This window comes from Lepisosteus oculatus, chromosome 12, assembly GCF_040954835.1.
Source record: "Lepisosteus oculatus isolate fLepOcu1 chromosome 12, fLepOcu1.hap2, whole genome shotgun sequence".
Lineage (NCBI taxonomy): Eukaryota > Metazoa > Chordata > Actinopteri > Semionotiformes > Lepisosteidae > Lepisosteus > Lepisosteus oculatus.
The window spans coordinates 17336070-17364036 of NC_090707.1; the positions used below are offsets into that span (position 1 = coordinate 17336070).

Consider the following 27967-nt stretch of genomic DNA (forward strand, 5'->3'; position numbering starts at 1 on the left):
GAAATGCCAAAAAAAAAACGGTAACAGTACTTCCCATAAAATAAACACATTAAAATGTTCCAGACAATCCATGCAGCCTCTCCAATCAATACTGTATTCACTGTGAATTGAACATTTCTAATGAAAGGGTCAATGCTGATTATACTGGAAAATTATTTACGAGAAATTACACAACTGTGTCCTTATGAAAATGTTACTTTTTTATCATTGTAAAAATACAGGTATCAAAACACCTCTATCATCTGACAGGATGAGTTAGCCAACAAAGGCAGAAAAAGACATAAATAGGAACATTTTATTTTTATGACCACCCCATCCCTGCACCTTATTGATCCTTTGTTTTGTTTTTTAATAAAGCTTTGAAAAACCCAGCTCACTATTTTTGGCACTTTGATATTTAAGCATCTTAAATGCATAAAGCTAAATTAAGCGAATGACACAATAGCAACCTGAGAAAAGCAGGACCCAGAATGAAGAAGAAGAGTGAAAAGGGTCTGTTGTAAGTTTCTTACCTGCCATGTTAAGACTGCTCACTTGGCAGTATGACGAGGCTCTGTTGCCAGAAGACAGATAATGTGGAAACTGATTGTATTTGCATAAAACAAGTATGAAACAGGGCTTGGACACTCACGCCACATTTGTTGTTACTGAGCGGGTCAGAGGGAGCGCTGTGCCTGGAGATTCCACTGTGAGGTGGACACTGTGAAGTGAACGAGAGGACCGTGGCACTTGCAGATAATGCTGATGAGCTTCAGGAATTGCTGAACAATGTTTAATGACAAGGCAGGTCTGAAGATCAGCTTCAAGAAGAGGAAGATCATGCAAATGAGAAGAAAACAAGTACCAAGTTCAGATCAGCCTGGAGAGGTCAAACCACCTTAATATCTATATTCATCTTGACAGCGCTACTGAATATTTACAGGAAGAAAAATATCAAAATGGGAAAGAGGGAATGAGTTTTTACAACTCAATGAGACATGAGGTTTATAGCAGGAGTAGGTAAAAGCCTGGGTATAAATAAGCAAAACTATACTGTTTCACAATGATAATGCAACAATTACTTTTATGTCAACAGTTTATTGGACACGGTATTTTCAATTATATGCAGATATGTTTGTTCGCTGTATGAATAGTATTGCCCTTTTGAACAAGAAAATACTGATCACCTAGTGATCCTAGATCACTTATTAGCATGAAAGAAAGTGCCTAGAGAAAGACATTCTACTTCAACGGGCAGCGGACAAGTCCAGAAAAACCAGGGAACCTGTTCTGTGAGGGACCGGCCATGTCCTGAAAGGCAGAGGGGTTATTACATTCGACAAGGACCATCTGATTCATCTGTATAATTGCTTTCAGTGGCTACATGCACAAGGAATTCCAGGGAAGACATAACCTGCACATCAACAGAATGACCGTGACTCGTTATCTGTGTGAAAATCATTTGCATGCTCAGAGGCTGTTCAGGAGCTGCAAGATGTTAAATGAAATTACTATCTTTTGTATGATCCAGTAACATCTGAGGTGGCAGCGGAGAGGGGGGTGGCGAGATATCACAGTGTGTGTTATGGCAGTGGTTGCATCGTTCAAACCAACCTGTGGCGGAGGTGTGATAATGTGGTGAGGCATATGCTTCAACACAGGAATTCCTTCGTTTCAACCTTACTGCCCAGAAATACATTAAACAGTAAGGAAAGGGAAAATTGGCAAGGGTCGATTTTGCATGCCTTCCAAAAAAAAAAATGTAAAACCTCTCGGTGGCCAGCCTTTTTCTCTTAGTCCAACATGTGTGGGACCAAATCACTCCCGTCAACAGGAGACAACTCTGGCCAGTCATCTTTCACCAGTGGGTTACAGCTGCTCCTACACAGAACATTTCACAGCAGTCTGTCCAGAGGCAGGTTTGGTCTGAACATCAATTTGCCAGGATTGTTCTGTACTCATGAAAATCGTACTGGACTTAATACTTTCATTTTGACAGTGTGTCACACCTCATACAGAAAATATATTATTGTTTGATCTGTATTTCACATGGTCCATGATTTTCTCAATATTTAATGATTAAATCCATTTGACCTAACTGTTGCATTTTTGGATCATCTTTGGTGAATTAGCATACAAACTAGAACCACAATGGTGGAATTTGTTTCTGCAACGGGTTAAGGAACAAGGGAAACAGAGAAGAATAATTGCAGGATTCAGTATCCTTGTATTATATATGAATATATTTTAAACTATAAAAATTACTCAAAACAAGTTGTAAATACAATAATGGTATATTGTAAGTTTAGATCTAGTCCAGATGAAGGTCTGTTATAATGACACTCCACTCAAAATCTTAAAATAGCCTTTATATCACATCATAATTATATCAAATGGAATATGTAAAAGAAAATCAGTTTGATTTTTTGATACATTTATATTTATGCATTTCAAGCTGTTGAGGATATATCATTAATCAATGATTCAATTTGACTTCATCATTTAAAAGCAAAGTAGGGAAGGACCACGTTATATAAACATTATATTTATGTAACATATAACCTTCGGAAACAAATTTTTAATGTTGCTGTGGATCTGACAGAGTTTAACAAGAATTCTATGAATCTGATTACTTACCAATATCACCCCATTTATTATTGTTACTCAGAGGATAACATGGGCATGTAAACCACTCTTTTAGCATGTTTTAAAGTAGAGGTTGTTTGTCACTGTTCAATCTTCCATCTTCAATATACACCCTATCTTATTCTGACTGTTGAGCAGCTTAGATTTTAAGGAGGCATTCCATGTATGATGTAAATTATGCCTCACATTATCATGACATGAGCATGCAGGTAATACTGCCCTTTGTTTAAATCCATATTGATGACACTAAAACGCCTTTAAAAAAGAACAAGATATTAAAAATGATGCTCGCTCTAGGAACTGCGAATAGAAATGCGGAATGCCAAGCACACTTGTCTATTTTACTTATTTTGTGCCTCTGTTTCATATTCTTCCCAAATAGCAAGGTTATTTTCCTCAAGGGTTCAGGAGGGCATGCTATTCCATTTCTTCAGAAAATTGTTTCTCAGGATTTCAATCTTCACTGCGAGATATGACAAAACACAATATCAAGAACACTTATGTTTTTTATCTGCCATATTTTCAGGGTATAAATAAAAGATCAGTATAAATTTGAGTCGAGTGCCCCAGAACGTACATGTAAGAGATAGATATAAAAAGGACTACGGACCTTGGGACTGGCCTGTTATGCATTTTCTTCCTGAATGGAAGAATCACCACTGCACTCTGCCAAAGTATGTCATTTGTCATCCTTGAAAATAATTACAGAGTTGGTTAAAAAAACCAACAAGCTTAGGTGCCTTCTAATTAATACAAAATGTCTTCCAGGTTCTTCAAAAATGTTTCATTTTTCATTTCGTAACTACCTGTAAATGCCTGTGTCTTTTTAAAAGAGATTTTAAATGTCAGTGTGAGTGACACATGGAAGCTTTCTTGAAACAGGAGACCTTTTCTTCAGTTATGGACATGCTGAGTAATCAAGAAGTACTAAATTTACTGAACGTGTCTAAGAAATTTAGCATCTTTAATAAGCACAGAATACAACGACACTACCTTTCGTAAGCGAAGACACTAAAATGGAGGACCCAGTAAACAACAGTTGTCTCGACAAAAGATGAGCCTTCCTTCGGGGTAGGAGAAAAATAATGAACCTTTTTTGAAAGTTTCCGAGCATTCTGCAAAAACTGGGATAACTGTCTCTTTGGCTCAATCTATTAAAAGGAAGCAGAGTAATGTTTCGAAAATGGTTTCAGGAAAAGGTAAAAGAAGCTGATGTTGATGAAATCTGTTTCGCTCCTCTGAAAGATGTATTGCTCTGAATTTGTATCTAATCTTGCTCCATCTGTTCCTTCAGTTAAGAATCTGGAATACTTGATAAACCAGCTTTTGATTGTGTAAAACAAAAAAAGACTGTCTTTGAAGCCAGGGGTTTACAGTAATGAAATTTTACAACAGGCAAGATCATTTTACCAGGATGTATCTTGTATCATATTACATAAATATAACTTGGCAGAATGAATTAAAGTTGTCAGTTAAGCCTTCTATAGCTGTATATCTGTATATAGAGCTAAACTTTTTTAATACACAAAACCTAAGCAAAGAAGTGGCATTATAGATGTACTTGATTGGCATTACAATTCAAAAGGCAATAAAACAGTACAATTGCTGAAAGATTCACTTTTTCATTCACTTAACCTTACAGTTTTTTTTTTTCTGGCTGCCCAGAGGTCAGATTCTAACAGAGCGCAGTGCAATTGGGGCAGTTACTGTTCATGTCATATTGATGCATTACAAAGTACATAAGGTCATACTTCTATACACATACATTATCAAATCTGAAAGAGAAATATTTGATAGTGATCCTTAAAGCTGGTCATAGAATACATGAAAGAGACAGGGGGATTGCTGTGCTGAAATGACATTCCCCCTCGCAAACTAAGAGGGTCAAGCAATCAGGATCCATGGGGTTATATGTCAGCACCATTATCTAACACTGTCCTAAATGATCAATGAGGTAAAATAAAATGATCACAAGCTAAAACAGCCTGGCTAATGAAAATAGAACAGTTTACGTTTGCTTTGCAGTATCCCCCCGTGACACAAACATGCACAAGACAAATCTTTCCACTAATGTGTTTAACATCATTCCAAAGAGAATCTTGGCTGCTTTTTTGAATAAGAAAACCCTAACATCAAACTCCTAAACATGGTGTTCCAAAACCATTTTTCATTTTAGTATTTTGAATACTTTCAGAGTATCCTGCAAGGTTACACTAACGGCACCAACAACAACTTTTAAAACACCAATACTTTCTGAGATCCCGCCAGCTTGAAATGTGATATTAAGAATTTTGCAATTAAGAACACACAGTGTTACAGTGACCAGACTGTGCTCTTCAAAAATTAAATTTGAATGGATTTAATCCATCTAAGCAAGACAGGTAGAATTACATTAAGTATTCTTGTACCATAAAGTAGAACGAAGCCAAGAATGTATGCATAAAATGTCTTTCTTAATTATCAACTAGTTAATATTTTCATTGACTGCCAATCTTAAGTGAGCGAGATTTCTTTTAAGGCTGGGTACGCTGGTGTACCCTTTTCTCAAGCACTAAAGAGGACCCTATCCTTTCATTAGCTCTGCAGTCCCCTTCTCCAGAGCTCAGCTTGTCCACCTGGTCTCTGGGGAATGTGGGGCAACTGAAGCAGGGATAATGAGGAACAATGTGTCTCTTTTGCGGATGGTTTTGAAATGGACATCCCTCTAGGGCTGCGGCAATCAGAAACTGTTTTAGAAAAGAATGATATATGCAGCCTCAGTCCTTATGCCAGCAGAACATGGAAAACACTTCTTTCCATAGCACATGAGATGCCAAGAGGCAAACCTAAATCAACAGCTGACATTTTCTGTATCATCTTCATATAAGGATTTTTTTTTTATCCAACAATGTTACAAAGAAAATCTTTTCGTTGCTGAGTTTTTGGAAATTCTTAGAAGTAGCATGTGATTTGGGTTCTATAATTTGGGAAAATATCAAATTTTAATAAATGTCCTTTTTCTTTTCAAATGAACTTTATTTAAACCTGTCCTTATCGAACTGAATACTGTTCTGGGCTAACGTCTGACGATATGTGAAAATTTAAAAGTGAAATTTTCTGATTCTATAATTTAGCCTCATAAAACAGTCATTTCTGGGAGCATCTTTGGCAGCAATTACTTCTGGCATTTTTCTAGTCCAGCCTTGCACAGTGGGATGGTGTCAATTTGCTTATTCATCCAGGTAAAATCGCTCTTGTTCTGACTGACTTCAGGATATTTGGTGGACAACAATTGTCAAGTCTTACCATAGATTTTCTATTGGATTCATGTCCGGAGTTTGACACATTCAAAGACATTCACTCTCTTCTTGGCAAATCACTCCAGAGTGACTTTGGTCTTGTGCTTCAGGTCATTGTCCTGCTGAAACGTGAAACGTCACCCAGTTGTAGGTTCTTGGGAGATGAAAGCAGTTTTTCCTCTGTGGTCTGCCTGTACTTTGTGCCACCCATCCCCCCATGAAGACAGACTCCCCAGACACTGCTGATGAGAAGCATCTTCATAACATCACCACGCTCGACAGTTGGAATAGTGCAAGTCGGGTTGATGTGCCGTGGTGGGCATGATCCAGCTGCAACACTTGGTTATTTAGAACCAAACATTCAGATTCTGTGACATTTTACCCTTAAGCCTGCTACATACGTACAGTATGAAGCATATCTCATAGGAGATATTTTAGATGAGGCTTTTTTCAGTAAAGGCTTCTTTATTGCCTCTCACCCATACAGGATAGCATAGTGTAGGCACCAGGTTATTGTTGATATGTGAATGGCAATTCCCAGACACAGAACTATGTAAATCTTTCAGTCACTATTGCCTTTAGGGTGGAATCCTTAACCAGTTTCCTGCTTGTCCAGTTGTTTTAATTTTGAAAGGCCTGATCCAGGTAGTTTTCAGTTGGCTTGATGCACATTACGCATCTAGATAACGGACTTGTAATTGTAATCAAAGGAATAAGTAACCTATTAATCCATGCAGTACCTCCCTACCACTCCCACTCACCATTTTATTCTTGACTTATCTTGAAAGCTCCATGGGCTTCATGGTAGAATTGTCATATCATGAATATCACAACCCCTTGAAAGGAGCCATTGAAAAGGGGTTGAATCATTATGGAATTAAATTAGAAACTAAATTGGAACTAGAATAGACTCAAACTATATGAATGTTGAGTTTAGGACAATGAAGCTTAATATATATTTTAATACACAGTTGTGAGAAAACGTTTGTGAACCCTTAGGAATTATATGGATTTCTGCATGAATGGCTCCTAAAATGTGATCCGATCTTCATCTAAATCATAATAATAAATAAAGACAGTCTTATTTAACAAGCTACACACACACACACACTACATTTTACACTGCCATATCTTTATTGAACAAATGGTTTAAACAATCAAGGTCACTGATGTAAAAGTATGTGAACTCTTAATATTTAGTAACTAGTAGCTATTGGCAATAACCTCAACCAAAAGCTTTCTGTAGCTTCTGATCAGACCTGTGCAATGGTTAGGAGGTATTTTGGCCCATTCCTCTATACAAAACCGTTTCAGTTCATGTATATTTTTGGGATGTCTTGCTTCAACGGCCTGCCATTTCAATGGGATTGAGGTCAGGACTCTGACTTGGCCATTCTAAAATATGGAATTTCTTCTGTTTGAGCCACTCTGTTGTCGATTTACTCCCGTTTTGGATCATGCAAGACCCAACTTCTCTTGAGTTTTAGATCACAGACAGACTCCCTGATATTATGCTGTAGAATCTCCTGATACAACTTGGGATTCATTGGTTCCTCAATGGTTGCAAGCCGTTCAGGCCCTGAGGCAGCAAAGCAGCCCCACACCATTATACTCCCTCCACCATGCTTCACAGCTGGGATGAGGTTTTGGTGTTGCAGCGCAGCGTTTTTCTCCAGACATAATGCTGTTCTGTCTCATCTGTCCAGAGAACATTGTTCCAGTAGTGCTGTGTAGAATTCTGTTGTGGAGAGCAGGTAACCAAAATTGTGATTTTTTTTTTTTTATACGGCAGGGCAGGTCAAACCCACACCAGATTGACTGGAACACCTGACTCATTGATTGGAATACCTGATTCCATCCAATTACCCTCTTTTCAAGATGTTATTATCCTAGAGGTTCCATTACGTTTTCCCCATCAATTACCTTGATTGTTTAAACCATTTGTTCAATAAAGATACAATATGACAACGTAAAATGCTGTGTGTTGTTTGTTAAATAACACTGTCTTTATTTATTATTATGACATAGATGAAGATCAGATCACATTTTAGGAGCCATTCATGCAGAAACCCAGATAATTCAATCACAACTCTATTTATATGTATACCCTTTATAGATCTAAGACTATAAACTGTTTTTAAACTTAAACAACTGACAATAACACCTCAAAATGTCTATTGGGGTATTTATAATTATTAATCCTGTGCTAGGAACAAACTAAACTTTAAAGTTCCCACTTGAAAATAATTAATTTTATTCAACGTCAAAACATTAAAACACTCATAGGCACACAGTTTGGCGGTTTGCTGTATTTTCTAAATAAGAATAAATAAAAGCTCAAACCCAAGGTTACTGGTTTGGTGTATCTTTTTCCTATTATTTTTAACATGTAAACACAAGGCTGGCATTGCTGTGCTCTAAGTACCTGAATTCCTGACAAAAGTTCAGTAAAAGGCAACATACTGTAGCTTTAAATAACTATACACATTATACTTTTAACAGGCATGACTGCAGAATTTTTTTGCATTTGTATATGTACACTGTAACATAAAATGACACACCGCAAGACAGGAACAAAACAAAAAAACAATAGCTGTTGAAATTGGTTGCTCAGCCCTCCAAAAAATGTGTACTTTGTAGTATTTTCTTAATCACTCCATGCACCTTCATTTATTATTAAAGAAACTTACCTCACTAAATTCAGTCTCTCACCTTACATACAGAAGTGCCTCATTGTGATGGATACAAATGTAAGTACATGTAAACATCAGACAATGAAAAAGTGAAATTAGGCAGACTGTTCTTTGGTCTGTTACCAAAACAAACGTCAGACAGCTTTGTTTACAAAGCACCATCTCCTACTATAACAGTATTTTTTTCCTTTTCCACATTACATATGGTACCCTGCTTCCATGATTAAAATGAAACAAATGAGCAAACGGAAAAGGATAACCTAACTAATTTCACTTTTCCTGTTTAACTCATGGGGTGGTTCTATTCAGTTTCCATGAGGGAAAGATCTTGTTCTTCTTCCTTATTCTCTGTAGGGTTTCCTACTTCAGAGGCGCCCGGTTCATGTGCTGATTCAGTCTCCTCTGCTGGTTCTGCAGGCATCTCCTCTGACTGTGGTTCCAAGTCAGCCAAGACATCTTCCTGCTTGTCTTCTTCTGGAACACAGAAGGTTCACATCTATCAATGCATGCCTCCTTTTTAAAAATACAATTTGAACCAAGTTACGTCATTAGCATTTCACAGCTCTTTGCTCCCAGCTTATCCACACCAATAAGGTAATTGCACACCCTGATTAGAGAAATTCAATAAGCTGTTTTAAAAGAGATTTAAAGAAACAGTATGAGTCTTGTTTTTAAAGGCTGGATTTCTTTGCAAGTTAATATACATTAAGCCAAAGCCTTACAGATTGACATAGCAAGATGCACCATGAGGAATTATTAAAGAGAACAGAAGTTATCCCTTAACCTCCAACCATTTCTAACATATTTCTCAACAACAAGGTAGAAACCTCACAGAGGTTACAAAATTATCTTTTCTAATAGTATATTAATAGTGTATTTAATATATTAGAAATGTTTCTAATAGTATTTGAGATACTATGAGGAGGTATTAGGAGATGCTGAGAGGAGTCAGATGATCATAGAGGTTAAGGGGTTAAACCTTGCCTTGCCAAAAATGTTACAGCTTCAAGTTATGTGAAGCATGCATGTATTTACTAAGATATTAACACTACAGTGTTCCAGCCAGCCAAATGCTGAAGCCTTTTGTATCCCTGGGATTTCAGTATTTACTTATGCAATTCCCAAGTTCCAAAGACTGTGATCAACATGAAGTGGTTCCTATAAGGGCCAACAACATATCTGAAAAACAGACAAGAAAATCATGCTAACTCAGGACAACCATATGTGATGATTTTGGCTTCAGTACCTTCCAGATTACATGAATGACAAAAAAGGACAGAGTAAGCATAAGAATAGCTCTTTATGTGATCTTTATTTCTTTCCGTGAAAGAAAGTTTCACTAACATGTTATGTCAGGTACCTCTCTCATGAAGATGAATTGCTTGTTATCTATAGCAACACTTCCAGACTGGATTTTTAATTCCACATCTAGCTCTTGATTCAGAAGTTTAGTATTATTAATTAGAAACTCAAAGTACAGGTAGTAAACAAAACCAAAAGGAAAATAAAAACAATTTAAAATTAATTTAGGTCTTGCTTATTGCTTTAGCTTGACAATTGTTCATAAATTAAGCTACTTTGCTGATATAACCCATACACTCTGCTACATAGATCACAATTAATACACGCAGAATTAAATATGATTAAATTACTTAAGAATTAAGAATGTAATTAAAATTAAAACGCAACGAGGGAGACAGTAACCCAATAAAATCCGACAATCACCTTACATCATGTTTCATTTTCTCTCCATATCTAATTATGTATGGGCTCACAAAATTGATTTAAATCACACAGATCAATTAACTTTTAATTATAAATCAACTATTTCTTTTCTAATTAAATAGCAATACATACATTTTTATGAGTATGATTAAAAGAAAGATTATTTTTGTAAAAGATCACAAAGCATGGAACTATATAAAAAGAGAACCTTCTTCCTGGTGATGAACACTGTTTGTGTTGAAACTGTGAACCTTACTCCAAGGAGCAGTAGCTAAAGATACTGATGGCACACCTTTCTGAAGACCTTCCCTGTTTCCAGCTAATCAGAGAGAAGTATAAAGAAATTGGGATGTGTGACAGAAAAACAAATACAAACATAATGAAATGAGCTTAAAAAGATGACAAGAAATTGCTATCACAATTATAACTATATTTCTTTATCATTACGCAGAAATTATTGTGTTAATCTATTAGATTCCAGTATTAATGAAACATCTGGATTAATCTAAATCTATTTTTTTTATATATCCGTAGTATATATTATGTTTAGTTGTAACCATGCTAATCACAATAAACACTTTATAGCTTTTGCTGTGTACTTAACTACAGTATTTTTCATCTCTTGTAAAGAGTGAACAAGAAAAAGTATTAATTATTTCCATGAATGCATGTCAAGATATGTCAAGACTCTACTTTTACAAAGTGCACACCTTTTATTTTGTTCAATATACCTATTCAAAATCAGCTCTACGAAGCCAAAAAGAGAGAAGAATGAATTACGCCTCTTTTCAGATCTCAATTCTAAAAGCACACACATTTCATTATATTACAAAACAAATAAATTTCTTCAAACAAGATTTGTAAAAAAAAAATACATCAAAGCTGCAATTCTTTTGCTGGATAAATGTGAAGGGCTTACAAAAAATAAGGAAGTAAGAATGAATGAAAATGTGGAGCTATTAAAATAACGTTAAATACAATCCAGGGCTTCTACACTTCAAGTGTTTGCAAATTTGACAATGACAGTGGAAAAGTTATTTTGGCATTTGTATGTGTTTTAAATACCTTAATATTGAATCTTGTAATGTAATCATTATTAAACATATCCTTTGTAGAAAACTCAACAATAGTACATGGAAACATACATGATGTCTTTCTATGAAAATGCGTACCAGGCTTGGGCTGTGTGTCGGAGGTTTCTGCTCCAGCAGCAACTTCCTCAGTCGGCGAACTGGAGCGCACTCGCCTTTCAATGTTGAACTCTGGGAGACGTGGCGCCTGCGGCCGGGTTCTCCTCGCAGGATTTAGAAAATAGCAGTAAGCACATCGGAAAGCTGAAACAAGAGAGACACAAAAGAACGTTGCCATTTAATTATGTGTTCCTCCAAATCCTCGGCATATCCGAGCTACACTACAAGACATTTAAAGAGATGGACTGAAATGGTGACCATAAGTCCTTTAAAGACAACAGTGAAAAGCACGAAGAAAAGTAAATGCATCTGGCTCTAATTTACATTGCTGTCAAAGATCCGAGTGGACTGGCTGGAAGCACATGTAACAAACTGACATCTAATGGCTAAAATAGTTTATCAGAGGTCTGACGAAACAGAATTCCACAGGACATTTTGGCAGTGCAGAGACTGACTTAACTTCAGAATAACTGAGGAAATGCTTCTGAAAATGTACTAATAAGCACTGCTCCTTCTGGGTACATGCATTTGTGCATTGTGAATTGCTTCTGTGATCCTACGTCAAACCTGCTTGAAAACGCCAAGCCAAACTGCACCAGGGGCACTGTATAAATGGCTGACCCTGTGCTCTGGCCCCAAACGTCTCTCTCCCCGTCTGTGTGCCTGTGTGTCTTATGGAGAGCAAGCTGGGGTATGTGAAAAGACAAATTCCTAATGCAAGAAATTGTATATGGCTAATAAAGTGATCTTATCTTATCTTACATCTGGCTATAACCCGAGTAGGGTCTGACCAAGACTTAGCATACAAGGATGAAATGAACAAACTACTGTGCCAGGAGATTTCATACAGCGCTATCATATAATATTGCCAAATACTTGAAGGAATATATACAATAAACTATGCAAGTATATTTGATGAACAACGACAAAAAAAGCACTAATTCACTAAATCTTACCAGTATATTCAAATTCCTCTTTTAATGCCATGCCATTGTGGGAAAAACACTGCTGGCATATGAGGGCATATCTGAAAAAAAAACAACGTCATTTTAATTTTACAGCAAATTAAACATAACTAACAAATATAGGGTACTTTTCTTTCTGCTTAAAGGATGCTTTAGAGACGGCACATTAAGATTATGATTTGTACACTCAAAAAGAAAGACAGGTGAAAGAAAAAAGTGTAGGAATGACTGTTTCTGAACTAAAAGGAATACTACAGTATATTACAAAGCAAATAAATACAGTAATCAATGAAAGTCTCCTTTTAAAGGCTGGTGAAAATATATGTCCGTTCCATGTCAGACCACAAATTACCTGTTCTGAGGCCCGTCACCCACTAGGTATTCTATGATCCTATCCATCGAACTTCTCTCACGAGGGAGAATGGGTCGAGCAAGTGGAGGGCCAGGAGGATGTAGTCCTAGCATGAGAGACAACACAGACAAGTTGTTTTTGCTTTGAAAAAGCTAATAAAAACCTTCTAATAAATGATGTGAAGTATCTAACTGTTGCCAGAGCACCACAGAAAAATGTCTGAGAGGAATGCTTTTAATAATTACTGATAGACTAGCATCCCTCAAGAATTATGTATCGAGGCATTCACGCTGTTTTAGGGAACGGTAATTAATATGATTAAACATCAAGAGCAATCATTGCAAGATGACTGGTCATTTTTGCAGAGCTTGGCAAACCCTCAACTACCTGCTGATTATTAATTTACTAACATATGGAAGCTCTGTGGTACCTCTCCAAATTGGTTTTTACTTCAGGTTTTCTCATAAAAAATGAAGCATTGTTCTGAAAGCCACATGAATAAAAACCATACCCCATTGGAGAAAATACAAGGTATGGTTCTAAGGAAAATATAACAATTGCTGCCTCTTCACTTTTATTTTGCTGCAAAAAGCAACAAATGCATCAGGGTTTACACTGAGTAAAATCTAGTCCAAACCTTCAGTTGCTCTTAAACAGCACATATTTCTAACTGTACTTGAACTAGCCCTACCTAACATTTCAATTTAAATCTGACATTAAATAAAATACCACGTTTTAAATACTATTAATGTATTTGATCTCATTTACATCCAAACTGACTTACATTTTTACTCATACAACAGCCCATTCTGCAGGCCCTTTGAAATTCACTGACTGAAGCACCTTACTCAAGGGTACAAAAGTAGACCTACACCAGGGATTTGAACTCTCAATTTTCCAGCTATGATTTTTAGAGCTCTGACCACTACACTGTTGACCTAATGATGTACTTTAGTCAGTAATTTGTATAACTAGATTCTCCAAGTACCAACATTTGAGCACAGTGCTATTTTTTCCATATGCAGATTTTACCTCAATTACAGCACTATTATACATCACTAGTTTATCTAATGCCTTATTATTTAAAAATGCACATTTCCTACATGTTAATTATTGTTAGACTCAGAGGAGGAAAGGCTATTGCCTAATTAGGAATGCTTTAAATCCATTCACAAGCACTTGAGAAATTACTTTTATCCTAGTCTATGGACTTAAAAAAAAAACAAGCTTGTTTACAAGGGCTTCACAAGGTATTTTATAATTTTACACCTTTCCACTTTACCTACAGGGCCCTCCTGGATTTTGGTTCATGCAGTGCAACATGTTGGAACTACACTGGATTTTGTAAACTACTTGCTCTGTACAAGAGCCTGACGAATACAGATTGTTCAAAAGTTCACTGCAAGACTACATGATTCAGACTTACAGAAGTTGCACGAATCGTAGCCAAATGGAGGACAGAGGGAAGGAGTCAAGTTACTCTCAGAATTATGGATGGATAAATGTGTGAAGCTATTTTTCTTATTGTCTCTTATTGGTACATGAGGGGACAGCACTTCTGTGGTGAATGAGGCAAGTCCCCTTTTATATGAAGTGCTTATGAGATCCTTTGGGATGAAAAACAGTTTATATATAAATGCAAGGAATTCTTACTACGAGTAGCATGATTACATCTAACATTGTGACCTCATTATGTTCTTTTTGACAACATGACTGATGTACAAGTTGAAATTCATCAATAAGCCCTCTAAAAATAAATCTGCAAAGTATATGGAGTTATCTGGTAAGAAACTGAGACCTGTATTAATTCAAGTCATAGCCACAGATGCTAATGGAAGTAAACAGCCTAGGCCAATGCTCCATTTACCTCTCAGTGCAGGTTTTTCTCGACATACAGCCAAACCATTACCCTTAAAACATTTAGAACCCCTGATTCTGTATACTGAACTACAATTGATAATTTTATATTTTAAAATATATTTATATTAAGGCTATAACACATTCTGTTACTTTGTTAGTCATACATGTTGTTTTCAGAATCAACGTAACAGACAGTGCAGGTATATTTATTTAAATTAATAATGGTCATTCTTCTTAAAAGGTGATGACAATCAAAAATTTCACTTGTCACAGCAAATAAAGTGCACTGTACAGCTGGAGTCATTTTGGAATAAATGTGCCAAGTCTCGGGCTTAAATTAACTTGCTGTACTGCATGAACATGGGCTGACAATAAGCTGATTTTAGTGATCAAGACACAAGTTTACAATATTTATCATGTTGCTGTAACATGCTACAGCTTGACAGAAATTCATGTCGCTAAAGTTTAGAGAAGAAACCCAAAACATTCTGAAATGTTGTCCTCTAATGTTTCCTCAAATGCAGCTGTAACTAAAAGCAGACCTACATTTCACAACTAGTGCCACACCTCAGCAAAAGAATAATCATGGACAGACTTGATTACCCTGAATAATGAATAATACTGTAACAACTCTATGATAATAATATAACAGCAGCAAGAACACAGGTTAACAACAATGTAGTAACCCTTATAATGCTCTGGTATTATATCCTCCATGTTTTTCTTTTGAAAGAAATTGAAAATAACTTTAATCTTCCTTCTAATGGTGAGTGCCAATTATAAAATCAGTATCTGTTATAAATATAAATGTTAGCATTCTAAAATGTCTGCTTCAATGAGGAACAGAGAAAGGACAAAAAAAACAACCTTGCTGGCTGCTCGTGGGTTAAACTTAGAGAAAAAAGCAGTAACGCATCATATTGTCGACACACGCTTACCCATCCCCGGCAGTGGAGGGCCAGGAGACACAGGCCGCCTCGCGAGGCCTTGCTGGCCTGCAACCGGTAGGTTTCTCTCTGGAGGCCCCCCGGGAGCAGATGTGGCAAGCTGCCCTGTAGGAGTTGCCCCTGGGGCAAGGGGAGGCCGGGCAGCTGGAGTGACAGGAGTTGCCACAGCTGCACTCCTCTGAGCAGCAGTGTTCCGCTGACGAAGCTCTAATTCAGAGGGAAAAAAAAGAAAACCATGAGTTTTTGAAAACAAAGTGAAAAGGGAAAAAAAACACAGACCATTCGACACATCGGAAAAGAAATCGAACCATTTTTTTCCCTTCAGGTAGCTTTTCAAGAGAAACCACGCTAATGTTTCAGTCTTTAATTTACATCACCCAAGTAGAAGTTCCAATTTTGAAGCTTTAAATTATAACTTATAGTATATATATATACACAAAAACCTCAATGACTAAGCAGGGCCGACTTTCCAATGTTAATTAAGGTACGTTTGGAGGTACTTTTAAGGTACTTTTTTGTTACTGGAGAAAATAAAAACATGCCATTCAAGAGACATGGAGACATTTCTATTTCTTTATAGAACTGGAATGCAAGCCAACATGTTTGATTTGTACAAGAGGTAGCTTTTGCCAAAGAGCAATAGCACTAGGTGTAGAAATGATTTTTTTAATGTTGTTTTATAGGTGATATCTAGCAAATTGTGTTCTGAATTTCCAGCATTTGTTTTTTATCATGCCTTTTGTAGGCACCCTATTAAAAAAAATAAAATCCTGCTAACTGGGAAACAAGAAGAAAAGCTTCTCACTTATCACAGGTGCCTATGTATAAGCCAAGTCAGTGTCTCAGGCAGAGTTTACAGGTAAAGCAGATAAATGATCTCAGGATCTATTTTACATTTCAATCCCTCAGTTTATCAACTGATAAACATATACATCCATCCCTCATCTTACATGTTTCTTAAAAACATTTGAAATGTAACACTTCATGTAATAAAAATGAAATCCCCATAAGTTTACATGTAAAAGTTTACTTTACTACTAGTTCCCAATATCTAGAAAATCACCCTGTTTCACATACTGTTACTTTATTATTAACAACATTATCGTACATTTATTATAAGTGCATTCATTAGCTTAGTACAATAGTTAAGACAAAATTCAAAACTGCTGAACACATGCACGGCCAACCTAAGTTCAAGACAATGCAAATGTCTTTTCAATCACTTCAAGTTTTACAGCCAGGAGGATCTCTTTACTTATTTTCTTTGCTTACCAACACCTGAGCTACTGACAACACATTTTGCAGACAGGATGTTAAGGAGGATCCCCAATGATGAAAATCACTAAGCAAGCAAGATCACTTGATAGGACGTTAAGGAGGATCCTCAATGATGAATATCACTAAGCATGTAAGATCACTTCGGAAGTAGCCAAAATGGTTTCATCCAGTGAAAAACATTAATACACAAAGTTCATTGTAGAGCAAATTCAAACAAACTGAGTTATAAAGCAGGTGGGTGTATACATTCATACCCCAGTATAAGAACATTCGGCATACGAATTTACGCTAATCCGAACATGAAGAATTTGTACCCCTAATTCGTTCTAAGAATGAAATTTAGCAAATCTGAACTTTGAAGTTGGAAAGTAACCAACTTTGGCCGAGAACCTTCTGCGAACATCTGAATTCAGCGTTACCGAACAGCTGTTTCCAAACTGGTGCAAGAAAATATAGATCAGGACACAGTGCGGCAGCAGAGGGAACCTTGTGCTCTCATTTTCAAAGTATTTTTTTATTGAGATATTTTTTATATTTTTGGGGGTATAAGTATGTGCTTAACCTTTTATGAACTGAATGTCCTCTATGTCCTAATATGACCTGAATGTATTTGTACGTGGAGATACACAAAAAAGTAATGTTTTCATTTACAAGAAAACATTATAGAGTGTGCATCCCCCATGTGGCTGCAATTCAGTTTATTTAGTGGCACACAATTCACGTCTGTCTCTTCAGGCGACAAACTCTGGCCAGTGTCCACCTCGACTCTGCAGTCTAATGTCTTTTGAGACGACTTTGCAGTCTCGCATGGCCAGAAAGCCTGGTGTGACACTCTCCATGAGGAAACAGTCTTTAGTAAGTGATGTGACATTTTAAAACATTCTGTGCTGGGGTTTAAAATGGAAATCTAAAACAGTTTCTTGCGAGCATATCTAGCAGTCTTGGGCATGTTTGAAACAGCTGAAAATGAATTGTCCTGCTTTTATGTATTTAGAGGATAAACTCCCCTTTATGTGCGGTTGCACTACACCATGCACTTTTCAGGCCCGTAACCAGAACAAGTAACTGGAACCAGCTGTGTGCCTACCATCTATATTCAATATGAGTCAAGAAAAAAGATATTTTAAGTAGAAGATGCCAACGCCAGATTTAAAAAAGGCTACTTGTGACAGATCCTCCAGGCAAAAGAAAGCATTCATAACGATGAATGGAGAAAACATTGTTTGTTTGTTTTTATTCTGGCTGGTTCATTTGCTGGCAAACAGTTCCCCATTGTTTCAAATCAAACACTGTGGATGCGCTGCAAAAGTTCTATTCAAAGCAAGCCAAGAACATGTTTACCTTGACCAGGCCTTGGAGTTACTGGAGATCCAGCTGCTAGTGTGCTTTCAAGTTCCTTCATTAATAAAAATGCAAATTAATTAATCAATTCAATTCAGAAATTTCTATATGACAAAAAAAGAAAGTTGAATGACTTACATTTTTCTTTTTTGAATCGGGGTCAAATCTCTCCAAAATTAATTTGGCTGTTTTATAAGTCTCCTTTTCCATGACTTCTTCAAGCTTAAAATAAAGCAGAAGTAAAGACTAGTTTGTCTTCTAACTATAACCAGTATCCCATCAAAATGCTAGAATTAGCAATTCTAAGTACACATAAGCAATAGAACAAATCCATTGGCTTATCAAAAGAAAAGTTCTTGTACACATTCTGCGTAGAAAGCAGTTACTGTACACTGTAACGGTAAAATTGTTTGTATGCTGTGCAATGCTTGCAAATATTTGTAATTCGACTGACAACTTCAATAAACAATCCAAAATGTGCCCCGTGGCAAACCGCTTTAGTCCTGGCATATCATTTAAACGTTCTGTGCTGTCAGAATATTCTAGGGCACCTAATACAGGACCAACATGCTGCATTTTCCTCTTGCTTTGAAAAAAATCAGCGAGTAGAGAAAAAAAAATCAGCAGTTATTATAAGGTATTCTGAAAATGTCAGATAGTCAAGCACACACATGTAATGTAAATGAAGATACTTATAATTCATCTTATAAAACGTTTCTCTTCAAACCACATTTTTCAGAGACCCTATATAATACTAATATAATTACCCTATATATTCCTTTTTATTTTTATAACATTTTTTAAAAGAATTCGAAGACATCATATGAACATCTAAGATGCCACTTGCTAGGATGAATGAACTGCTTTTTAAAATGTCTGTAAGCTTACATTTCAAATCTGGATAATAAAGCAATCACTGCATTTCACTTGAGTAGCATTACAAATATACATCACTGCAATGCTAAAAGTGCTCCAGTAAGAAATTAAGAATCTGCAAGCCAGCAAAATATCTACAAACCATAATGTTTGCTAATTTCGTTTAACAGCTTCATTGCAAAGAAACACCAAATATTGCTAATTGTTTACATATAATGAGGAGAATAATTACATGCACCAACTTCGATAATGGAATGTGCAAAAATCCATCAGCCATAATTATTGGAAGTTATTAGACATGACAGTAAATGACAGGCAATTTCTCAGATTTATTTCCTCCCAGCACTTAATGCTATTAATTTAAAGAAGGTCGTTAGCAGAGTGCTTTACGGAATAAAGTCTCTTTGCCAATTAACCGCTGTCTGCATTGATTTTAGATTATTTATTAGCAGTAGCAATTAGCTTGCTGGAAAGTGCTGTGAAAACTCAATAAAGGGAAAAAGAGTCATGAAACTTCCTGTAATGACTTATAACGGCCTATATCTCATTTGCTTCAGAAGTAGTCTCAGACCACCACTGTGAGGGAAAATTTCTAATACTGTACACAGGAAAATTAAGCACAGTTTAACATGCGTTACATGCTAATGTATTTAATAGACTATGACACACGAACAGTGCAAGGAATCCTGATCATTCAGAAAGGTCACTGCTATTATAAGGCATTCATGGAAATTAGTAGGTTTTAAAGTTTATTTTATTATGCTCAACAGAATATTAAAGAATGTATAAATCACAATCAAGCTCTTATGTGAAATTTCCCTTCAAAATGCAAATCTATTTAAACCCAAGAAGGAAATTAAACATTCTAGTTTTTTTCACATGTAAAATGACCTTACAATACTTACTATTTTCTTTTTTTGACATTTCAGTTCTTCTAATTTCTCATCTAGAAAGAACAATACAAATATTTATTTGAAAAAAATATTTAAGATACTGAAACATTAAATAAAAAAGAAGGCAAAAATCAAAGTCTATTAGCCCCATTATTTATTTGGTTATTATTATCTACTTCTCTGGAAAAATAAGTAATTTCATCATGGAACTCTCTCATTAAAATATTCCCCTTGCTCACACTCACAGGGGTATACACCCCAGACAATGTCACATACATGTATTAGTCATCTTACTTCCTGTTGTCCATTCAGGGTTTATATTTTCCTAAAGAATATTTATGCAATCTTGGCATGCTCATTATACAACAATTTAATAGGATTAAGGCCAGATGGCAAGACCAACTAATCAGTTTTGTTAAATGTAGCTATACCTTCTAAAATATGTAATTTGCCTTAATCTGGATGTATTTTCAAATTAATTATAATCACAAAAAAACAAGCCTTTACCTGATATTGCACTACATGTAGGTTAGAAAATAATAATACTATACTATATAATCCTGCAATAATACTGCAACTTCAATGCATTACATAAAAAAACCCAACCAACACTACACAACATTTCTTACCCTTTTTTTCTCACTCACTGTTTACAATTGGAGCTGAGACTATTCAAGCTTTGTTTTATGCGTCTTTAAGACTTGACCCATGGTCTTTGAGGTCAGTTTAGTGGCCAAACATCCAATTTAGGAAAAGTGTAATCTCAAACCGCAAAGCCAATAGTTTCATGGGAAATCTGGATACATTCCAGTAAAATGCATGCCCTGACAATGAAAAAAATCAATGGCAATGGTACATTTTCAAACATTATTTTCACATAATTTGAAAGTATATTTCAATCAGTTATCCAGGAGATGTCATTAATTTGACCACCAGCAAACGCTTCTGTCTTCAGAAACATTTCAGTAGTGGATGAATGGGGACAACCACTGAGAAAAAGGGAAAATCCATCAGCTCATGATTCAACCAAGTCAGGAGCACAGCAAAACTACTGCACTCCACTCAATGTATTAATGAATATAAACATGCTGGTAAAATATTTGAGTTACTCGATTCAAACTTGATTTGAAAGCACAAAACAGTCTTACTGTTTCTTTCTGTTCTTTTGGAAAACAGCCAAATCAGTAATTTCCTCATAAACCACACCCTGCAAAAAAAGAAAACATGATATAAAGATAGTTATTATGATAAAGGAATTAGGAATCAGGAAGGTAATGTTATTGAATGGTCAAGAAAATTAAAAGCACTGTTTTTTTCCCTTAAATATTTCACTATTTAGAGAGATGTATACTGCTTGAATAATCCATTTTACAGGGAATAATAACTCATGCTGCATGGCAAGACAACAGAATCTTAAAGATTCGTATAAAGGAAATTATAAGAAAAAGTATTTTTCAGTCCTCAGTGATACACAGAACATGTTTTATGCATCATCTTGAAAGTAGTCCTGACTGCAAAAATAAAGTTAGATTCAAAAGAAAGAATATTCTAACTTTTAATTTAAACTATTCATTTTCAGAGAAGCTAATGCATTCAACCAGAGAATTTAGCTTATGAGCAGTTTAAGAACATGTTATACTTACAGGACAAGAAAAGCAAAAAAAGGAAGTGCCATGATTAGTCGTCCTATCCACTCTTCGGGAAGATACCACAAATACACGACTATACAAGTCAGTAGGCAGAGGAGGAATGAATACAGATGCAGTCTTCCCACCCATAACTTCAGCAGTCTTTGATTTTTTTCTCTAAACTCTTCAAGGTTCTGGATTTCCTGTGGAATAAAAGACATTTTCTGTAAACTCAAACCATTGTCACTCTCAGTGTGCACAAAAAATGAATTTACTTTAACACACTGGCACCAAAACATGTTTTGCATCCAGGAGGAAGAATACCTTTTTTGGAGCCTTAATTAAGAGGTCCTGAAGACCAGGATGAATACCACAAAGCTATAAACATCAGGTGGAAAACGTTTAAAGTGTTATTTTCCACTTTAACAGAGGCAGATGGCCTCCAAATGTAAAACATAAGAGCTAAAGTTTACAACAACAAGGCTAACAGCCCAAATACAATGAGGATCATGCTTTAAGGACATTTTTCAATGACTGAAAGCTCTTAATGGAGACGAAGCACATTTCCTACTGCAGCCTGCATTTGAACTAAAGGGGGGCTTTTTGGCAACTGTAATATCTTACATCTGGATATAGTATTACAAATAGTAGGAACTTTTTATTAATAGTTGGTTTTATATACCAGAAAGATCGAACCGTCTACATCACTGTGACCCGAAATTACCCAAAATAAAGAAAAAGGACCCATCCCAGTTGGGACCAGGTCCTTCTGAGATCTGATACGATCACTATGCTGAGATGCTGCTTTGCTATGGCAAATCCCAATGGCTCATATGTATTACACCCAATGATGTGCCTCCAAGCATTTATAAGCACAGACCTGTTGTGGCCCGGGTTACACTGCTAATGCATGACTGCCGACAGACTCACTGGTAAATATGAACAACGCTTATTAAGTTGGTTAAGGTGAAGAATCACCTAAAACGTTACAGTGCCTTTGTTATACAGCTCAGACAACACAGAAGAAATGAATGAGCAGCTGCAAGTGCCATGTTCTATTTTTTGTATACAAGACACCTTCTCCAAGACCAGCTGATTATTGTGACTGATTCTCCTATTTTGTCTCTGAAAGTCATTCCACAATTATGCAGCTGTCTGAAACTCAACATTGGTCAAGGACTCTAGAGATGTATGGATTTTAATATTTACATTGGCTTTTCTATTTAAAAAAAAAATACTCCAGGAAAAACAACAGGGGGGGAACAGAAGAGGAGGTTAAGAACACATTGTAGCAAGGTATTGCTTGTTTAGTGCATATTTTCTGTTGAAAATGAAGTCCAACTAATAGAATGGTACTTGCAGTCTATGTGTCTGAATTAAAATAAAGTAGATATAAAAAGAATAAACAGTTATGTCAAATAAATATATTTACTTAACCTATTTTGGAGTTCACCATTGTGGTATTTTCCAATTAACTGAACTACCCTTCCATTTACTCACGGACTTGATAAGCTTCTTTTGCAGGATTACCATTTTGTTTTAGTGTACTTCTTCTACAATATTCTAAACACATATAGAGAAAGAGAAATAGGAACCAAAATCGTAAAGTGGAGCATCAAAGGTAACTCACTCAGCAACAAGAAATGCTGTCTTTATTAAGCACATTATCCACTTATCTGTACATAAAAATACTACAGTAATGATGGGTCCAACCCATCTCCCAGTTTTGGCATGAAAGTAACTCTTCATTCCATGGGTTTATGGAATTTACTGCATTTATGATTATAGAAAAAAAAAATATCTGGACACAAACCAAATCAGGGAGAGACTATCAAATATAAAAAAATATTAAATTTGGTACAATATACCTTAGTATGGAATACCTCATCTATTTTTAAAACATTGCAAATAAAGCTACTAGATTATTCAGTACTAATGACTTTCTTTACCTAAACCTTATCAGACTGATTCAAATTAATTTTAGGCTTTATACAACTATGGAGTGCTTTCTTTGGAGGGAGCATGGAGTAATTTGAGGGGTATAATTTGATCCTCATGGCATCTGAAAAAGAAGAGTATCTGATACTACATTAAATCTTTGGTGAAATAAGATAGCTCAGTACAGTTCACATGCGTCCGTCACTCTTGCAACCATGCTGGTAATCACTTTTGAACTTAAAATGCATTTAAAACAATGTTAGATAATTTCCCACTGTTTTTTTAACTTTTTAATGAAATGCAAAAAAACTGGAAAAATTATATGACTTCTATTATTATTATTCTTAACAAGCTGTCTGAACTAATACTCATTCAATCCAATCTCAAAGCAATCCAAGTTATTCTAACCCTTTTAGAATTTACAACCATTTCCAGACTTTAGGACGTTACAAAAAAATGCTTTACCTTGTCAATGCCTTCTAGGACTTCTACTGTAGTTGGCTTAGCCTGTTACGGTGAAGAAAAATATCAGGTATTTGAACTCATGCAGTAATAAGACACACATTTTGCAGTGAACAGGAAGAAATACATGTTTTCTGGTGGCTTAGCATGTTTTTACACAACTGGTTATCTAGACTGGCTGAGGCTATTCGTTTCCACTGCCTTTTCAGTAAAGAGCAAAACCTCTTCCACTTCCTCAACATTCTTTATCAACTGTATAGCACAGATACCCATGAAACTAAGTAACCAAGCAACATATAATCAAAGACATTGAATGTTGGGTCATTTTGATCAATAAGTGAATGAAAATGTGTATCCTTTTCTGTGTTACTTGTTTTATTGGGTTCTCTTTATTTTTATGAATTAGATGAAGATCTGATCACATTTTAGGTCACTTTTATGCAGAAATTCAGAAAATTCTAAAGGGTTCACAAACCTTCTAGCACCACTGTATATTATCCTGTTTAATGAAATTATACTTTAATTTAATTATATCAATTTCACTTAGTATTAAACACAATACTCATACCAATACTCACTCTGTGCAACAACAGTAGATGGAATGGTAATTCCAGACAATATCTTTGTTATCATTTCTTTACATGAAAGACTGCTGAAGAGCATACACTTCTCCACTTCAACGCAAGTTTTACATTCCCCGTCTTTAAAATTATTTTTGAATTAAAACTTTTCAAAACAAAGAGGATCCACGATGGGGTGTGACAACTCATCAACGTTTACCATCCATGATCTCATCAAGCAGTCAGGCACTTCAGCCACTGGGTTTCGACTGCAAGTCTAGGGAAACCAGTAGCAGCTGGGCTCATCAGCACCTATCAGTTTTTGAGGGGCAGTAGGCCACTGGAACATACTACTTAGATTATATCCCTCCATTTTCCAACTGCCTTATCAAATACAGAAACACAGGAGAGCTGGAGCCTATCCCAGCAAGCAATGGGCGCAAGGCAAACTAATCGCTGGTCAAGATACCAGCCCATATAGACACAAACACTCACACCAGGGCCAGCTTTCCCAGAAGCCAACTAACCCAACAGTATATCTTTGGACTGTGGGAGAAGACTGGAGCACCAGGAGAAAACCCAGACAAACACGAGGAGAACACAAACTCAATGTAGCTAGCACCCCAGGAACTGAACCCAAGGCCCCAGCCCTGTGAGACAGCCACGCTAACCACTGAGCCACAACGCTGCCCCATTGGGATGGTATAATGAACACAATTATCATTTTAAGTGTTACAGTAATTTAGTTTTTTTATACTCCATCCAATATACGTGGACTCCCAACAGACTTGAAGCATAAAAGAACAGAGGAAGACGCAGGTTCTCGGGCTGTGCTGCACTGCTGATGTGTTACACGTGTCACCAGCGAAGACTGCAGCGCTGACTACAACATGGACATAACAAGACTGGCAGACACGCACTCCAAAAAAAAACCACAGCTCCTGCAGATCAGTCTTTACAAATGCCTTGCCTCCCTTATATTTAATATTATTATTAATAATAATAATAATAATAATAATAATTGCTTACACTTATACAGCGCTTTTCTGGACACTCCACTCAAAGCGCTTTACAGGTAATGGGGTCTCCCCTCCACCACCACCAATGTGCAGCATCCACCTGGATTTACTGCCATAACCTCTGCTCTATTACCATGGATTCACTACCTGAGTCTTTAAAATGCCGCCCACCTCCTCCGCCCCCTGCGGTTGGGCTGCCCAGCTGGACTCCCTGGGCGCCGAACCAACCCCTGGCGCTTCAGGTGAACTACCTTCTTCTTCGGATTTTCCCACCTACGTGGGGTCTGCTTGTTTGCACCGATTTTTCCACTTTGTACGGTCTGCGGCGTCTCGGCAGGTGACGTTTGCGAAGGCGCATGTCGTCTTTCAGCCGATCGGGTGAACTACAGGTGAACTACCAAACGTATCTAAATACCACTGGGGCAAAAAAAAAGCCCTCACATACGGAACAGCAAATCTACAGCTGTGATAGATCACTTGAGGATTTTTATTACACTGCCAAGCAACACCAGCAGTAGATTTCAACATTTGTGTTTCGAGAAAACTAGGTCTACCATATGCGTCTGTGCACTCAGGAGCTTTTAAATAGGCATAAACCAGATTAAGTTAAAAGATACAGCAGTTTCATTCCACTATGGGTAAATAACCCATGCTGAATTTAATGAATTAGATGGGCAGAAGGCCCACAGTGGAAAACAGGATCCACTGATATACAGTGTTTAGGGAAAAACATCATGTGTTGATATAAACTGCATTTTTCCTGCTTAATTCTCAAGTTCTATATGAAGGTTTGGCATCACTTGGTAAGTAACAATTCCAAGCATTAACACAAATTAATAAGGATAAAATGAATTGCTATAATCAGATTACAGTTCCTTAAGATATAAAGAAACTCTTAAAAAATGTAATTCAGCTATGCATTTTTTCGGAGATTTTTAGGTCTAAAAATAAATTTACACATACCCTCCATTTCGAAACAACAGCTCCCATCTTTCTGAATAGTAGTATGACCCAATTTCTTCTTTGCAATATCCCCTTTTTCAATAGCAGGGGTGAAATGTCCAGACCTGTTAAAGAAATGGGAGGTACATTGAAACAAGCTTAGTTAAGCATTACTGAAATCACTGGGTGGCCTTTAGAAACAAATTACTCAAGAACTGTTTGATTTGTTTTTCACAGCTAACCTACAGAGTTCACAGCTCTTGTGAGAATAACTCTTGGGATAATACACTGCTGTTCAAGGTCAAAAATTTACTTTGATTAGGTGGAAAAAAAAGACCTCCTATTACTTGCAAAAGTAACTTCATATCAATATCAAAAAGTGACTGAAAAAGTAATTCAATAACAATACATAATGTCCTAAGCAAATAAAGAGTCTTTAGATAAATAACTGCTTTTATACATTAAAATTGTATCATTTTTCTCAATACCAATTCAAATTAAATGACGTGCATTTATACAGAAAGAGACCTAAAAGTTGAAAATTTAATATAGTTGCTTTAAAACAGTTTGCAAAATCGTAATTTTGTATGCCTTTAACTGTAAGTCTGCACGTACCACTATTACAAGTGGGAAGTCAGATCACAAAAGACAGCAAACCGACCAACCGGCTGTAATGGGATACCGTGAAATGTCAAGACCCCGCTAGCCCGAGCACAGCACCCGCCCAGTACTATGTATAGTACTGTATTTCTGAAAGAGTAATGTGTAGACGTTTCCATCAATATTATGCACACAGTATGTTGTGCACATGAACTCCTGCACACGACACAGACAGATAGCTCAAATACTGCATAACGGAAACCTTGAAAACGTACTCTAATAACATTTCGCTATTGCACTTGTTCTTATGTAGTACAGAACACATTGAACACAAGAGTAGGGAAAGGAAAATTACGAGTTTAGGACTCAAAACAGCTAATAGGACCACTACCCTTCTATTCTGTACTGAATAATAAGTGTAGAATGCAATTTGAATTTTGGTTTTACAAAACTTGGCAATAACATTTTAAACTATGTGCCAATCATCTGCACTGCCTGACTGACTACCTGTATTTGGTAGGACTATCCACCGAATACACCTAGGCCTTGCATAGGCATTAGGGCTCGGTACAATCATAATTCACACAGTAGAAAGGATATATTGTCTAGATTCTCGGGATTTCTATTCCACATTAAGATCACTCGATGCGTATTTTTACAAATATCTCATACGTCTCTTATGCAATTTACCTGCACAGGATGCTGCGCCAATGCTGTGAGCAATTTTTTCCTCCCGATCCCCTTCGAAAAGTGGAACATCAACAATTCACTCCCACAACCCTGCGCGCCCAGTCA

The 27967-nt window shown here is 36.4% G+C and overlaps 1 protein-coding gene across 6 annotated transcripts; it reads right to left on the reverse strand.

The window, feature by feature from the left end:
• Window positions 1-8140: 8140 nt before the first annotated feature.
• On the reverse strand, window positions 8141-27965 carry lnpa (limb and neural patterns a). 6 transcript variants are annotated; one of them, XM_069196553.1, is made up of 15 exons: window positions 27863-27965; window positions 26594-26697; window positions 24055-24096; window positions 21667-21854; window positions 21172-21230; window positions 20036-20076; window positions 18393-18476; window positions 18255-18309; window positions 15627-15842; window positions 12829-12934; window positions 12468-12538; window positions 11494-11655; window positions 10530-10640; window positions 9707-9775; window positions 8987-9070 (listed from the first exon to the last, which is right to left on the reverse strand). In XM_069196553.1, exons 2-14 carry the CDS (start codon window positions 26618-26620, stop codon window positions 9738-9740), a joined length of 1200 nt encoding a protein of 399 aa, XP_069052654.1. In that variant the 5' UTR covers window positions 26621-26697; window positions 27863-27965; the 3' UTR covers window positions 8987-9070; window positions 9707-9737. The 6 variants fall into 6 exon arrangements, with proteins under 6 accessions (XP_015214556.2, XP_015214555.2, XP_015214557.2 ...); XM_015359070.2 differs by lacking the exon at window positions 9707-9775 and having other exon boundaries at window positions 8141-9067; XM_015359069.2 differs by lacking the exon at window positions 9707-9775 and having other exon boundaries at window positions 8141-9070.
• Window positions 27966-27967: the final 2 nt, after the last annotated feature.

Excerpts from the sequence above, each read along its gene's own strand:
- lnpa (XM_015359069.2), bottom strand. The coding sequence starts at position 26,620 with ATGGGAGCTGTTGTTTCGAAATGGAGG. Across the intron at positions 12,935-15,626 it reads CCCTCCACTGCCGGGGATGG|GACTACATCCTCCTGGCCCT; the intron begins GTAAGCGTGTGT and ends CTCTCATGCTAG. Across the intron at positions 11,656-12,467 it reads AGAGGAATTTGAATATACTG|CTTTCCGATGTGCTTACTGC; the intron begins GTAAGATTTAGT and ends CTCTTGTTTCAG.